The sequence below is a fragment of the Octopus bimaculoides genome, chromosome 2 (assembly GCF_046866305.1).
Source record: "Octopus bimaculoides isolate indiv1 chromosome 2, ASM4686630v1, whole genome shotgun sequence".
Classification (NCBI taxonomy): domain Eukaryota; kingdom Metazoa; phylum Mollusca; class Cephalopoda; order Octopoda; family Octopodidae; genus Octopus; species Octopus bimaculoides.
Window position 1 is genome coordinate 8,210,363 of NC_142929.1, and position 17,409 is coordinate 8,227,771.

Consider the following 17,409-nt stretch of genomic DNA (forward strand, 5'->3'; position numbering starts at 1 on the left):
TATCATCATCATCATCATCTGACATCCGTTTTCCATGCTGGCATGGGTTGGACAGTTTGACAGGTGCTGGTATACTAGAGGGCTGCACCAGGCTCAAATTGTCTGTTTTGGTATGGTTTCTACAGCTGGATGCCTGTCTTAACCCTTTCGTTACCAACCCGGCTGAAGCCACCTCTGGCTCTGAGTACAAATGTCTTGTTTTCATAAGTTCTGAATTAAAATCTTCCACCAAACCTTAGTCACAATTTATGTTCCTAACACTAGCTCAATGATAACTAAGTTATTTTACTAAATTCTTTGTTATATTTAAAATTAATTGAAAGAAACACAGAGTGTCTCAACAGAAATATGGTAACAAAAGGGTTTAAAATATATAATAGAGAAACAATTCTTAACCCTTTTGATACCAACCTGCCTGAAACTGGTACTGGCTCTGAGTACAAATGTCTTGTTTTCATAAGTTTTGAATTAAAATCTTCCACCAAACCTTAGTCACAATTTATGTTCCCAGCTGAATGATAACTAAGTTATTTTACTAAATTCTTTGTTATATTTAAAATAATTGAAAGAAACACAAAGCATCTCAAAATAAATACAGTAATGAAAGGGTTGATGCTAACCATTTTACAGAACGTACTGGGTGCTTTTTATGTAGCTCCAGCATGGGTGCTTTTACGTGCCTTTGTTTCAACTAATTTTGAAAATTACAAAAAATTTTGTAAAATAACTCATTATTAACCCAGTATTTGGAACATGAATTAGCATGAAATTTTGATTGAAAGTTTTAATTTAGATCACTTTAAAACAGGAAGAGAGTAACATAGAAATAAAGGTAGACTTCAGCAGAATCTTGGTATCAAAATGGTTAATTTGTGTAATGGAATTATTTGAAAGAATGTGCTGAGTTGCATTTTGTGGCTCTTGCATGTTGTATTGATTTCAGTGTTATATTAAAGCTCTGGTATCACTACTACAGCTTGACATTACAGGAAAGATTTTTATATTATTGAAGATGTGCTTTCATAGACAGCCATATTTTCTGGCTAATACTGTCTACAATGAAGTTTGTGGCATTTAGCACTGTGGCCACTGGAGATACGCCAGTGAACAGGTTTTGGGAGTGCAATAAAGCTTGTTAACACTACATAGTAGACAGTACTTGCTAAAAATAAACTAAAAGTGAAAGTAACAGCTTTTGAGTGTTCACGCTTCCGTAATGGAAGTTATCTCTCCAAAAGTTATCTGTTAAATAGTAGATGGAATCTAAATAAGACCAATACCTATCAGCTGATTGTTTTGTATAATGTAAGAAACTCTAAACTCACCTGACACATAAACTTAATGCAATAAATGATTTTGTGACCCGTAGGGGCTCTTAGGGTCATTGCTTAAAGCTTTGCCAATATAATATGCTAGAGTAAGAGTAAGATGCTTCGATAATACAATTGGAGTGATAGTAATAATCTCAAATAATCTGTCTCTTATTTCTCATCATTAATCCTCATAGTTAATCTAAAGCAAACGATAATATGTATTCCATACAGACAGTTAAACATTTATTTGTAGTGCAAGTTAATATTTTCACACCTGCTTGAATGCCTCCACCACACCTGTGGTAAATGAAATGCAGAAACAATTTGAAAATGCTAATGTGAAATTTATAAAATGCATTCAAAAGTTTTTGAATAAAATTTCTCTATTTACCTTCTTTCTTTCGACAAACTGGACAACAAGGATCGGTCTCCAGGTAAAATAAGGTTTCATCCTACAATGTCATAAAAATGGAACATAACTAAATAAATATTTTAATTATTGATTTCGAACATAATTTCCATAAGAGATGCCTTGCTTGTATCTCCAGCAATAAAGGGATGAACTTTACAAGTCTTCTCATTTTGGTTGATTAATCTTACATTGTAACAATACAAATTCCATAGCAGACTTTGAGAACTGCTTAAAAATATTGAGAACTGCTTAAAAATATTGAGAACTGCTTAAAAATATTTCATACGATTCACTTAGAAATTATGGAATAGTTAAATGTATCAAAGGAAAGTATAGCTATTGTTGGGAATTATCAAGTTATAGTATTAGCCTTAGTAAAATGTTTAGAAGAAAATTTATAATTAAAGCTGTCAGCAGTATAAACAATAATTAATACAAGGTTAAGGAAATTAATAAATAGAAGAGCATTTGTGATTGAATCAAATATTAGATCTCTCCTAGTGTAAGAATATCCTTAACATAGTTATGATTGCATCTCAAAAAGTGGTTCTTCTCTTCAAAACTAAGAAGCACTTCATCTCACAACATTTCTGACTTCTTAAACAGATTAAGTGTGCTCCACTATGAAGTCCTGCTCTCACACCTGTTGCTATAAACACACCTGCAGTAACAACTCCTCAAATATGCAAATTACCTATTTTTTTATCTACGAAATGGCAAAACTTTTAGTGTTGATTTTAGTTTCTATAGAAAATCTGTAAAAAGTAATCTATATTCTATTCACAGTTCCATGCTTCAAATTATTTGAAGCTAAAGTGGTATTTTGTCTGCTGCTGTGTTCTGAGTTCAAACTCCACCAAGGTCGACTGTGCCTTTCATCCTTTCGGGGTCGATAAATTAAGTACCAGTTACACACTGGGGTCGATCTAATTGACTGGCCCCCTCCCTCAAAATTTTGGGCCTTGTGCCTAAAGTAGAAAAGAATCATTAGCACACCAGGTGAAATGCTTAGCGGTATTTCATCTACCGCTTTGTTTTGAGTTCAAATTCTGCCAAGGTTGACTTCACCTTTCATCCTTTTAGGATTGATAAATTAAGTACTGGGGGGGGGTCGATGTAATTGACTTAACCCCTGCCCCAAAATTTCAAGCCTTGTGCCTCCAGATCTCTTTTATCTGTTATTTGTTTCAGTCATTAAACTGTGGCCATGCTGGGGCACTACCTTGAAGAATTTTACTTGAATGAATCGACCCCAGTACTTTTTTATATTAAGCCTATTCTGGTATTTATTCTATTGTTTCTTTTGCCTAACTGCTCTGTTACAGGGACCTAAACACACTGACACAAATAATCAAGCAGTGGGTGGGTGGGTAAACACAAACAGAAAGATGCACACACACACACACAAACACACACACCCAGAGACTCACCCACACACACACACACACCCAGAGACTCACCCACACACACACATTATTTTATTCTTTTATTTCTTTCAGTCATTTGACAGCGGCCATGCTTCTCTCAGTTTCTTATTCCTTTATTGCCCACAAGGGGCTAAACATAGAGGGGACAAACAAGAACAGACAAAGGGGTTAAGTTGATTACATCGACCCCAGTGTGTAACTGGTACTTAATTTATCGACCCTGAAAGGATGAAAGGCAAAGTCGACCTCAGCGGAATTTGAACTCAGAACATAAAGTCAGACGAAATATGGCTAAGCATTTCGCCAGGTGTGCTAACGTTTCTGCCAGCTGACTGCCCTTCAGTTTCTGCCTACCAAATCCACTCATGTGGCTTTGGTCAGTCTAAGGCCATAGTAGAAGACATTTGTAAAATATTTCATGTAGTGGGACTGAAACCAGAACCATGTGGTTGGGAAACAAACTTCTTACCACAGGGCCATGCTGGCATCTAAACATATAGAGATAGTTATGGATAAACAGGAAACTTGTCTCCAGGACCACGCAGAAAGATTGAACCCAAAACCATGTCATCATAGATATAACTCCACAGCTGTGCTTGCAAAAAGTTTTAAGAAGATTTATGTAATCAGTTATAAACTTACATTTTTACAAGAAGGTGATTTACAAATTGGGTGACATTTTGTTATGCCTCCAATGCATTCGCATTTGGAACAGTTGTTTTTAGGGTTAGTCCACATTTCATTCTCCTGAGAAATAAATAACATTGAGTTACAACTTGAGTCACATATTTATCAACAGAATTTATTATCAGTCACATTGCATAGCTTTAGAAATGACTGCAAAATATTTCATTGTGATACTATAAAATTAGGTTATGTTAAATTCTAAAATTGGAAAAGAAAGCTTCGTTGATTTAACAGAACAAAGATACTAATGGGTTTCCTTATTAGTTTATCTGTTCTTTTCAAAGATATATTTGTAAACTTAAAATGTATTGTTAGCTAAGTTATCAAAATCTGTTTTTTTTTTTCAATTTTTAATTTCCATCAATCAGTTATTTGGAAAGCTAAAATTAAAAGAAAATGTGTTGAAAGCTATGATAACTTTAAACAAATACCAAGTAGATTAACCGAGACTTACCTGTTTTATTAAACCATCAGCAAAACAAAATTCACTGCAATTTTGTCTTGGAACACATTTGCCTGTTGAGTCTCTAAATAAGTTCTTTTTGCATTTACAGCCTTTCTGTGGTGCCTTACATAAGGAATTATTCATAGGTCCGAAAACATTGTTGCATGTGTTATCACATACTGGCTCAGTTGACCATATTTCTCCTTCACCACATGCTGAAATTCAGTATAGATATTACAGAGGTAAAATATCTCTTGAAACATATCACATAACATAATAATGAAAAAAAAAACAGTTATCATCATCATTGTTTAACGTCCGCTTTCCATGCTGGCATGGGTTGGACGGTTTGACAGAGGACTGGCAAAGCAGAAGGCTGTACCAGGCTCCAGTCTGATCCGGCAAGGTTTCTACAGCTGGATGCCCTTCCTAACACCAACCACTCCAAAAGTGTAGTGGGTGCTTTTTACGTGCCACTGGCATGGGTGCCTGCCATGCAGCACTGGCATCGGCCACACTCAAACAATGCTTTTTATGTGCCACCAGCACAGGTGCCAGTCAGGTGGCTCTGGCATCGGTCACACTCGAATGGTACTTTTTACATGTCACTAGCATGGGTGCCAGTTAGGCACAATGCTCGAATGGTGCCTTTTACGTGTCAGCACATTAAGTAGAAATCTGGCGATGTCAGTCTGTGTGCCAAGATAAAAAGTAACAGTTACTATATCTTGTATCATCAGCATTAACTTGGTTTTGTGTAATTGTATTTCTATCTGCTCCATTGCTACCATCAGACTCCCATCCAACCAAACCAGTTCTCTATACAGTTCTATATCTAAGAGATGAGGAATTATGTGCATTATTTACATTATTTACATTTGACGGATATTTGTCCTCATCTTGTTTGTTGTTAACACAACATTTCGGCTGATATAACCTCCAGCCTTCATCAGGTGTTTTGGGGAAATTTTGAACCTGGGTTCTCATTCCTAAGGCATTTTCCGATGTTATTATTATTATTATCATTAGTGTTTAGGTCACTGCTTGGAATCAAACTCGGAATCTTGAATTTAGTAGCCCATGCTCTTAACCACTACGTCATAGTGGGCATGTGGCATAGTGGTTAAGAGCACGGGCTACTAACCCCAAGATTCCAAGTTTGATTCCAAGCAGTGACCTGAACACTAATAATAACAACAATAACATCGAAAAATACCTTAGGATTGAGAACCCAGGTTCGAAATTTTCCCAAGACACCTGATGAAGGCTGGAGAGTAAATCAGCCGAAACGTTGTGTTAACAACAAACAAGATGAGGACAAACATCCGTCAAATGTAAATAATGTAAATAATGAAAATAAGATATTGTTTACTTGAACAACGGTGTTATTGACAGAAAAGGCATCTGGCTGCAAAACAATGCCTCACTAATAAACATGTAAACATGTAAACATGTAAATAAACATGTAAACATGCTAGCACAGAAAAAACAGACAAAGAAATATATATTGATCACTCTTTATGCTTTCTGAGTCAAACATGATTCATTTGTAAGGTCAACTAAAACCAAAACATATCTGTTACTTTTACCAGCTAACTTTAAAGACCAGATCAATTCCACTCTGTACTGCATTTTCTATTTTCTCCAAAACTTTTGATCAACTGATCTTGTTAGAGTTATCTTCCTTGCTTGTTTTAAACTCCTTTGGAGGTAGTTTTTATCTCTTTATTGCCTGGATAATCTCAGGTGGTTGAAGGTTTTTCAATCCCTTACTTTTACTAGGATTTAAAATAAAACCTATCAGAGTGTGGATAAGTTTCTCAAAGCATGCTTAACATTGGTCAGCCATGCTTGGAGAGGAGATAGGTATCTTCAGATCATGGGTCTGCTTATTGTAACACAATAACTGACTTAGTGGTTGGGGTTCAGCTCATGGTTGTAAGGTGAGAGTTTTATTTCTAGCAGTGCATTGTGTCCTTGAGCAAGACACTTTGTTTCACGTTGCTCCAATCCATTCTGCCAGCAAAATTGAGTCATACCTGTAATTAAAATGGCCAGCCTTGTTGCATTCTGTATCGTGCTGAATCTCTCTGGAAACTACTTTAAGGGTACATAGGTCTGTGGAGTCCTCAGCCACTTACTCTTTTACTTGTTTCAGTCATTTGACTGCGGCCATGCTGGAGCACCGCATTTAGTCGAGCAAATCAACCCCAGGACTTATTCTTTGTAAACCTAGTACTTATTCTATTGGTTTCTTTTTCCGAACCGCTAAGTTACAGGGACATAAACACATCATCATTAGTTGTCAAGTGATGTTGGGGGGACAAACACACATATATACATATATACGACGGGCTTCTTTCAGTTTCCGTCTACCAAATCCACTCACAAGGCTTTGGTTGGCCTGAGGCTATAGTAGAAGACACTTGCCCAAGGTGCCATGCAGTGGGACTGAACCCGGAACCATGTGGTTGGTAAGCAAGCTACTTACCACACAGCCACTCCTGTGCCTATTAATTTCATAAGCAGGTTGTTCCACTGATCGGATCAACTGAAACCCTTGTTGTTGTAATCAATGGAGTGTCATGTTTTTTCCCCTTTTTTAACAGACAGTTTAGAGAAATTGAGATGAATGTTTACTTACTGCATTTTTTGGCCAGTTTGCATTCCCTTTCTTCCGTTTGAGTCTTGCAGACAGACTTATTTCTTCGTCTCGTGGAAACTCTAAAAGTTCTTTTGCTGACTCCTTTGTCACACTGACCCACACAAGGTGACCACCTTGTCCATCTACCACATCTCACTGGAGTGAAAGAAACAGATTCATGAGAAAAGTATAAAACAGTTTAACAAGTTGCTTTTGTTTGAGAAGATATAAATTTTGAACGAAGAGCACAAAGCTAATCTGATGTTTCAGAAACATTTCTCAGCCGAACTTAGTTACTTAGTTTATAACCATTTGTCATCAAGTGGTTCTCAATGTGGGCAGTACTACTTCTTAGGGGATGGTGAGAAATTAAATATAGATGCTGTAGTCAAAGAGGAGCACTGAGACAGTGAGAAATGGGGCATGAGAGATGCTTCGCAACAGTTTTTTTTTTGTCTTCATCTCTTATTTAAATACAGTAGACCCTACTTTATAAATCCATCTTGGACCACCTATTTTGGATTTATTAAACGAGGGATTTATTAACCGAGGGAAGAAAATTTGTTGATTGATTAAACATGTGTATTTATTAAAATACATATAATATGCGAATACAAGAATAAAAAGCATTATAAACAGGGTCCTTGAATGAGAAATTTGTTGAGTGTTGTTTGCTTTGTTGGACGCTTCGTTTGCAACTCTGCATTGATTTTTTCCAAAAGAGTTCTAAAAGGATTCATGTCACCGAAATCAAAACTTTCAAGGCCACTTTCTAATCGAATGAGATAGTGTCTCATTTCAGCTGACGTTGGAGGCTCTGGAGCTCTTTCCTCAACATCAATGATGGAATTGCCATCTTCATCTCCTTCGGTTTCCTTTTCAGATTGCCAATTGTCATGAACGATCTCGTCTAGTTTTCCTTCTTCAGTGATGATCCCTGGAGCAAACAACAGCACCATCATTCTAACGTTCAGCTTTGTAACATCCTAACAATTGAATCTTTTCTACCATGGATTGGTCCTGCTTCTCATATTTCATTTTGAACAACTTGTGTGTGTGTGTCTGCCTCTCTACATGAATGACAAATGATGTGTTTTTTCACACTTCAATACTGACAGGTAGGCTCCAGTAGCCACAACCAACCAGCTGTCACATGGTACACTCCATCATCCAATAAATGAGAAGGGCATGTAATTTTGACAAGAGGTGTCCTGGAGCCTACTTTTTCACTTGAATGACAAGGATGTGTTTTAGGCTCCAGCAGCCACTGCCAGCTACTATATATACATATATATATATAAAAACAAATAATAAATGAGTATATGCATATATACGTACAGGTATGTGCATACCGACATCCACCTGTATGTATAGGTGCATATCTGGGTACAGGACATTGCAAACAAAACGTAGACGAGAAAACACACAAGCCACATAGAGAACATTCTACTTCATCAGCTACCCCCGTTTTAACACCAGCGTTTCGAAGAGCTGGGCGGGACGCATCGTTAAAACAGCTCTTCCCATGGACTGCAGATTAAATTTGTATACGCAAATTAAATCTTACCATGGAGGAATGTAGTGGCGGACAAAATCCAAGACAGGAAAACATATATATTTATAAAAAAGAAGTTTGAAAACGTCAATGTGCACCAGCATGACCGCAGCCACTTGGCTGAAACACATAAATAAATAAATAAATAAATATAAAAAAATGAATTTTAATTTATAATTTTGTCAGAGATATTTTTAACATGTTTCGGTTCTTGAAAAAACGAACCTTATCAAAAATACATATTTAAAAAAAATGAAATTAAATGAAAAGTTCATAATTGTTTTACTGGTGTCAACAGTCCAGGTGGGAGCATTTTTTGTTGGTTGTAGTAGTAGTCGTGACCCTGTTGGTAATGGTAAATGGTAGTGTATGTGTATTTATATATATACACTATATCTATTTTGGGATGATGGAGTGTACCACATGACAGCTGGCTGACCGTGGCTGCTGGAGCCTACCTGTCAGCATTTAATGGGGGGGGGGGAACACTTGATTCATTTGCTTGGTGACACTTTAGGAAGAAGCAGCAACAGTTGGATTTATTAAGTGATGGTTTGGATTTATTAAATGAGAGATTTTATGTGTAAAAATTCCATTCCAACCCATTTTTGATACATCAAGCGGGTAGATTTATTATCAATGGATTTATAACGCGGGATCTACTGTATTAACTTTTGTAAATGTGTTAAATGCTGTTTGATAACGATCTTTTTGTTAAATGCAATTACTATAACAATATTAGCAATAATAATGAAGCATTAACAAGAATAATAGACGTTAAATTTGAGTAAATAAATAAATAAATAAATGAAACTGGTTATAAACTACTTGTGCTTACAGTATTTGTTTACAGCAAGGTGGCGGTTTGATAAGTCTCCCATCTCAAACTAGTGTCCAGAATTATATTTATATATGTAGAGAATGTATTGTATCACACCTTCGATGCATGATATAATGGAATTATAATAAAGTCCTTGCAAATTGTTCTACTTAAGATACTGGTAATAACCCTTGACAATATGCAACTCTTGGCTCTACTCTGCTCTGAAAGCTCTCTGCGTATGTCCAGTTGTATTGTGGCACAGTCCATTAGGAGACAACCAATAGGGGTGTTCTGATAGACAGATAGATAGATAGATAGATAGATAGATAGATAGATAGACAGACAGATAGACAGATAGATAGATAGTTAGAAAGTTAGCTAGCTAGATAGACTGATAGATATAGATGTAGATATAGGGTGAATTTGAAGTTTATAGCATTTATTTCTAAGGCAGTGTTTCAGACCTTTTCATTACTGAGCGATCGCTCTTGTTTGCATTTCTCTAGAAAATCTTAAAATACACTTCACAATGATTGATATTGAAAAATTAGCAAAATATATATGAAAAAAGTTATTAAAGGCTTTTAGATAATACCTCTGCAAGGCTGTACTCGACAAGTTTGTCTTCTAGTCTTAGTATTTAATTTGCAAGATGAATCCCTAGTTTTAATTCGTTCACTGATCTGAAAACCTTTACCACATGGTTTGCTGCATGTTGACCACATTGACCATTCTTCATAAATACAGCCTGCAACATGGAGAAAACAAAAATGCCTGTTGTTTTAAATATCCAAATAAAGTAATGCAAAATTGTAGATATATCACCACGGAATGTATTGCAATGGAATATGCTTATTCTATACGACCAAAACTCTTGAGAGCAATTCTGGAACTATTTTACCTCATTTGATTCCTGGATAGCAAACAATGAAATCTATAAATAAAGAATAAAAGACTGGATTATACAGTTCTATATTTAAGAGATGAAGAATTATGTACATTATTTACATTTGATGGATATTTGTCCTCATTTTGTTTGTTGTTAATACAACATTTCAGCTGATATACCTTCCAGCCTTCATCAAGTGTCTTGGGGAAATTCCGAACTTGGGTTCTTATTCCTAAGGTATTTTTGATGTTATTATTATTATTATTATTATTCAGGTCACTGCCTGGAATCAAACTTGGAATCTTGGGGTCAGTATCCCATGCTCTTAAGCACTACGGATTGTAGAAGAAATGTAGACACAGATACCACAATGTACCTTGTGCAATGAAAATTGAAATACATGGCTTCAGTTTTAATTAGGCAGAAGAACAATATATCTAAAGAGTTTGATATGTAGAATGTATTTAGTTGTTTGACTGATCACCTGCATGATATATTTGCTTTATTGGAGCTGATGTACGACAATTAATCAACTAGAATGACAAAATAGTGTCAGATATATCAATTTGTTTCAGGAAGCAAGACATATAGGCTGAGATAAGAGAAATGGCACTGCCAACAATGCCATTATTAAGCTGGGTGAAACTGAAGCAGGAATCCATTGGGTGATGTGAATAATAAGCATGTTATGTGAAGTGAAGAGGAAAGTATGAGAGAACTTCAAGACTTAAATGCAAACAGTATTTCAGAGATGCTGGGAATTTATGTACTCCTAAGGTAGATTTGAAATACCACAGTATCATAAATTACTTACATGTCTTCTTCATTGTACAGTATTCATAATCAACAGCGTTTCCTGAACATACTTTTCCCCCACAGCGTGGTAAAGGATTTGAGCAAGAGCGAGTTCTTATTCTGATTCCACCAGGCTGGCATGAATGGCTGCAAGGTCCCCACTCAGACCAACTTGCCCATTTTCCATCAGCTAGTCAAGTAAATTTGAAATATTTTAGAATTGTATTTAATTGAAATATTAACATAAATTTAATTTGGTTTTTACTATTTGCACCATTTTAAAATGAAATATTTAAGGTAATAACATTATTATTATGCCTAACAGCATTTCATCTGACTTTATGTTCTGAGTTCAAATCCTGCTGAGGTCAACATTGTCTTTTATCTTTCTGAATGTCAATGAAATAAGTACCAGTTGAACTCTGGGGTTAATCTACTTGAGCCCCTCCCACCAAATTTCAGGTCTTGTATCTGCCTTAGAAAGGATTATCACATCCTTGTATTTGGATGATCAACTAGGTCAACAACAATTCCTGTATTATAGATAACATTTTATATCTAAAAAATAATACACTTGCCTTCATAAATACCCTATTAATACATTACTTAAAAAGAACTTATATTCTAGATCTTGTTGGCACTGATATTATGCTGCTTCTGTGTAAAATGAGCAACATAAACCCCAAATTATGAATAACTAATTTTCCTGAGGCTTGCAAAAGAATAAAATAAAATTACAGACACATATATGCTGCAAAATTGGAATGATTTTGGAATACTCTTCAATTTTTTGCCTTAGATATCTTTACTACCACCATCAACAACATCAAGAAATTATGAAGTACTTTTTCAAGGTTTCAAATACATTGTGTTTGTAAACTGGAATTGAAAACAAAATGGTGAAAAGTTACCTTTTGCATTTGGTTGATAAAAGCAGGATATATTTGAAGCTGTACAATAACTAGAACATAAAGGATATAATAAATTTACTGTAAACTACTAAGAAACATTTCTATTGTGACTTATTCAGGTTAAAAAGATACTTGATAAAATGAAGTGATTAAAGCAAATGTCAGTTCTAATAGTGCTGTGCTCATCATGAAGCTACAAAGGTAAACAGAATACATAAGATGATTCTTGTTCCTCTTGCAAGGAATTTTGTTTCTCTGGTTGAGCCAGCTATACTCAGTTGACTAACCATGGGTTTAAAGTATATTTATTTTAATAGTTTTTCAAAGCTAAAACACTGAACTAAAATACTTTCGTGTTTTTTAGTTCAAGTCTTCCACATTGTTTGTAGCATTCAGTAAATTTTAAATATAGGGGCTTAGTTTTATTTAAATAAGACACATAGTGACATCTGTGAAGGTGCATGGCTTAGTGGTTAGGGTATTTGACTTTTGATTTTAAGGTCACAAGTTCAATACTCAGTGGTGCATTGGTGTCCTTGAGCAAGACACTTTATTTCATGTTGCTCCAGTCCACTCAGCTGGCAAAAATGAGTTGTACCTGTAATTCAAAGGGGCCAGCCTTGTCACACTCTGTGTCAGTGAATCTCCCTGAGGACTATATTAAGGGTCGGCATGTCTGTGGAGTGCTCTATACAGTTCTGTATTTAAGAGATGAGGAATTCTGTACATTATTTACATTTAGCGGATATTTGTCCTCATCTTGTTTGTTGTTAACACGTTTTGGCTGATAAACCCTCCAGCCTTCTTCAGATGTCTTGGGGAAATTTCGAACCTGGGTTCTCATTCCTAAGGTATTTTTCAATGTTGTTGTTGTTGTTATTATTATTATTGTTATTATTATTCAGGTCACTGCTTGGAACTGAACCTGGAATCTTGGGGTTTGTAGCCCACACTCTTAACCACTATACCATATGCATGCATGGGCATATAGCGTAGTGGTTAAGAGTGAAGGCTACTAACCCCAAGATTCCGAGTTCGATTCCAAGCAGTGGCCTGAACAACAACAACAACAACAACAACAACATGGAAAAATACCTTAGGAATGAGAACCCAGGTTTGAAATTTTCCCAAGACACCTGATGAAGGCTGGAGGGTATATCAACCGAAACGTTGTGTTAACAACAAACAAGATGAGGACAAATATCCGTCGAATGTAAATAATGTAAATAATGTGATATGTAAATCCAACATAAAATAGTCTTGTTAAAGCACTAAACCATTAATTTAAAGTAAAATTTCTTTATAAAACTTAATATAAAGTATTCTGAACATAATTTTACAACTTACCACACTTCACAAGAATCTTCACGAATTAATTCATTATTATAGTAACCATTTTCATTGAAATAACAATCAAAAGGACAAGTTCCTAAGGTACAGGTTTTGTTTTCATGAATATATTCTTCACACAATGAACCATGGGAGAGCAACTTTCTGGAAAGAGAATTTGAAATTTTTGAAAATGATTTGTAATGGAATAATTATACAGATTTATCAGTGTCTCTTATCTTTTTAACTGTTTCAGTCGTTAGGCTGTGGCCATTCTGGGGCAGTGCCTTAAAGGATTTTTAGTCAAACGAATCAACTCCAGTACTTTTCTATCAATCTCTTTTTGCTGAACCACTAAGTTATGAGGACATAGATATACCAACACTGGTTGTCAAGCAGTGGTGGTGGTGGGGGACAAACACAGACATAAAGACACACACATGCATATACACAATCACACATACATGCATGCGCATACATATACACACAAAGAGACACAATATGTTGGACTTCTTTCAGTTCCTGTCTACCAAATCCACTTGCAAGGCTTTGGTTGGCATGATGATACAGTGAAGACACTTGTCCAAGGTGTCACACAGTGGGACAAAACTTGGAACCATGTGGTCGAGAAGCAAGCTGTTTATCACACATCCACAGCTTAATTTTGATTTTTTTCTCTCTTATTTTGTGTAAATGAAAAAAACCAATTTGTTATTAGAAAGGACATAATTTACATTCAAGAAGGATGAAATACAAAATGACCCACTTGAAACTGGACTCTGAACACAAACGTACAAGGCAACTCACTACTGCTTTATATCATTCTTCTGTTATGAGTTAATTAAGATTTCTCAGGTGACTATTAGCAGAGTTGAAATGTCTACAAAGTAAAGGTATTGGATCATTTGTGCAGAGGCTCTGAATTCAAATGTCAGAAAGTTGCAGCCATTTTAGAAGACAAGAAATCTAATGTGTTGAGCAGATCCATTTGTCAGAAGAAAAAGAAAGATAAAATCCATCTCTAAAAAACAGAAGGTTCTGTCAAAAATATACATTATAAACTAATTTATTCCTCTTAACAAACTTTTTATCTTACAAGGGCTCACATTATAAAATCTACAATTTCCCACACTAGCATAAGACCACAAATCTTAGCGGAAGAGTTTAGCCAGTCATATCATACACAGTACATACATACTTAGCACAGGTTTTTTTTTCATTTAGATATGGATGAATCAAAGGCAAAGAATTAGAATGCAGGGCATATTAAGGGATGAAATACTTACCTAAGCATTTAATCTGACACACAACTGATTTAGCATACTTTCTCTATAAGATTTACTTAAAAACATTCAATTAAGTTCAATTCTATTCACACACAATTTAAAAACACTATTGCAGTGATTAGATACAATAAGAATGTGTTACCTGTAACGATGTTGTATACCAGCACCACAGGTACGACTGCAAGCTCCCCAACTCGACCATTTGGCATATACACAACCTGTAATGATTCAGTAGTTTATTTATTCTGCTGTCAAATGAAACAGTTCATATTTGTTTTAGAAAAAGTATAATTTACACTGAATAATTTGATATTTGTATGGAACAAACATTGGAAAATTCCCCCAAAACCATTGCCATTGGATCTTACCTAAAGATTAGTCATGTCTCTATTATTAAATGTACATATATAAATTAATTAATGATCTTAACCATAAACATTTTATTTCAGTTCTTGAGCTAATTAATAAGTGTGCATACATGTAGTGTACGGCTGACTCCTGTGCAGGTGGCATGTAAAAAACACCATTTGAGTGTGACCATTGCCAGTACCACCAGACTGACCCTCATGCCGGTGGCACGTAAAAAGCACCCACTACACTCTCGGAGTGGTTGGCGTTAGGAAGGGCATCCAGCTGTAGAAACTCTGCAAAATCAGATTGGAGGGTGTAGCCTTCTGGCTTCCCAGACCCCAGTCAAATCGTCCAACCCATGCTAGCATGGAAAGCAGACGTTAAATTATGAATTAATAAGTGTATACTACATGTAGTGTACACTAATTAATTAGCACCATGATTGTCCAACCCATGCTAGCATGGAAAGCGGACGTTAAACGATGATGATGATGATGATGATTGAGACAAAATTTGTGTACATTTGATAAGCATATATTTGTCTTTGCTCCACAAACTAATCTGGTGGTTAAATTCCAGGACTTACTCTCAAGAGCAGAATGAATAAGTTTCAACTATCTTCTTTACAAACACATTAAGAGAGAAAGAGAGCATGGCTTGCAATTACTTTGTTGTAGAATATACTAGAACATATCTAGAGATTTTTAGCCAACACTGCATTTGAAAAACGTAAGCATTATGGCGGCACACACAATACATTCATGGACAGACCGAGAAGGAACAACTGTACATGCATATTTCAACTCCACTTGGAGATATCATCATCAGCTGTGTATCTTCCTTAACTATTCATGAACCCACTGTTTATAAACCCATTGATGCTAGTGGCAAAAGTAAACTGACCAATTTTCATATTTAACAATTTATAAGCAGCTTGTTCAAATATTAAATTACTGGATTGTTAATTGTGATTTGTTTCATTGCTGTACAATGTACTATAGGACTTTACTATTGGTTTTATTCAACCCAGCATTATGGGTTGAGATGAATGGGAATATTATGTCTATATTTGCAAACCAAGAAGGAAGTAAGTGTTATAATGAGGAAATTCTAAGCAGAGTTCGATATGCATATATGATGGCTCCATTATTCCCTTTCTGTGAATGCATTATGTGTATATGAGTATATATATATATATATATATATATATATATATATATATGTGTGTGTGTGTGTGTGTCTGTGCACGTGTGTAAATGGTTGGCATTAGGAAGGGTATTAAACTGTAAGAAAACCAAGCCAAAAGAGACAGTGGAGCTCAGTGCAACTCTCTGCCTGGCCAGCCCCAGTCAAACTGTCCAACCCATGCCAGCGTGGAAGACAGATGTTAAATGATGATAATGATGATGATGATGATAATGCTGATGATATATATATATATATATATATATATATATATACACATATGCATCATCATCATCATCACTGTTTAACATTTGTCTTCCATGCTGGCATGGATTGGACAGTGTGACTGGAGCTGGTAAATCAGACGACTGTACCAAGCTCTTACATCACCTAAAAGGTGCCACCTGACCATCCTCTTTCTAAAATTCCTCATCCTTTTTGGCTTGACCACTCACTCGGTCAGTTGGGTATAATTCAATCCCTATCATAGAAATTTTTCCACTGCTGTGAAAGAACTTACTCCAATGGTTTTCTTTTTTGTCTGCATATACATTTTCCCATGTCCTAAGGGACCATCATATTCTTTCCTATTAGCATTATTTTCACACTTTCTCCATTTTAATTCTGTTGTATAACTGAAAGGCCTTCTATGTATATAAAAATACCCATGTCATTTATTATTTGTTTATTGTTTTGTTACTGTCCTTGCTTTCTCATTTTATATATTCCCCCCACCCCATTGTCCTCGTAACTTGTCCATTTTATCATTCAGTCAAGCGATCTGTATTATTTTTTGTACTCGTCTCTTTCTGTCCTTCATGCTAATTTGTTTATACTCCAGCAGCATTTTACTGTTAACACCCTAAAATCAAACTACATTGTTGTTAAATTACAGAAATTGTGATGACTTTTGTCTGCCATCTGATAAATATACAAAAATAAATATATATAGAAATGAAGAAATAAAACATTTTAAATTCAAATGTTTATTTTACTTACAACTTTTTGTAATATTTGTACAAGTAATTTCTCCATGTTTACATAAACTGTTAAATAGAAAAATACAATATTTTATATGCATATATAGAGATACCTTGCAGTACGAGTTTAATTCATTCCATGACCAAGCTGGTCTTATGATTTACTCATTTTACAAATCAATTTTCGCATTGAAATTAACTAAAATATAATTAATCCGTTTCAGTCCCCCAACAAACCACTCAAAAATAATTTTTTATGGGTTTTAAATCAGAAAAGGTGTTGTTACAAGTAAAATGACAATTATAAAAAAGTGAATGCAAATGAAACATGTAAACTGGTTTTATAAACTGAATTACCTTAAAGGTGGGACGATTTG

At 35.2% G+C, this 17,409-nt stretch overlaps 1 protein-coding gene across 1 annotated transcript in view; it reads right to left on the reverse strand.

Moving 5' to 3' along the window:
* Positions 1-17,409, reverse strand: part of LOC128247132 (uncharacterized) — a 117,383-nt gene that overhangs the window by 11,735 nt on the left and 88,239 nt on the right. Inside the window, exons 35-44 of the mRNA XM_089348302.1 lie at positions 17,052-17,098; positions 14,659-14,734; positions 13,249-13,395; positions 11,902-11,951; positions 11,010-11,180; positions 9,902-10,054; positions 6,929-7,084; positions 4,294-4,499; positions 3,795-3,899; positions 1,705-1,765 (exon numbers count right to left, since the gene is read on the reverse strand). Of these exons, the coding sequence (XP_089204428.1) occupies positions 1,705-1,765; positions 3,795-3,899; positions 4,294-4,499; positions 6,929-7,084; positions 9,902-10,054; positions 11,010-11,180; positions 11,902-11,951; positions 13,249-13,395; positions 14,659-14,734; positions 17,052-17,098 (1,172 nt within the window). The remainder of the gene's footprint in view (positions 1-1,704; positions 1,766-3,794; positions 3,900-4,293; positions 4,500-6,928; positions 7,085-9,901; positions 10,055-11,009; positions 11,181-11,901; positions 11,952-13,248; positions 13,396-14,658; positions 14,735-17,051; positions 17,099-17,409) is intronic.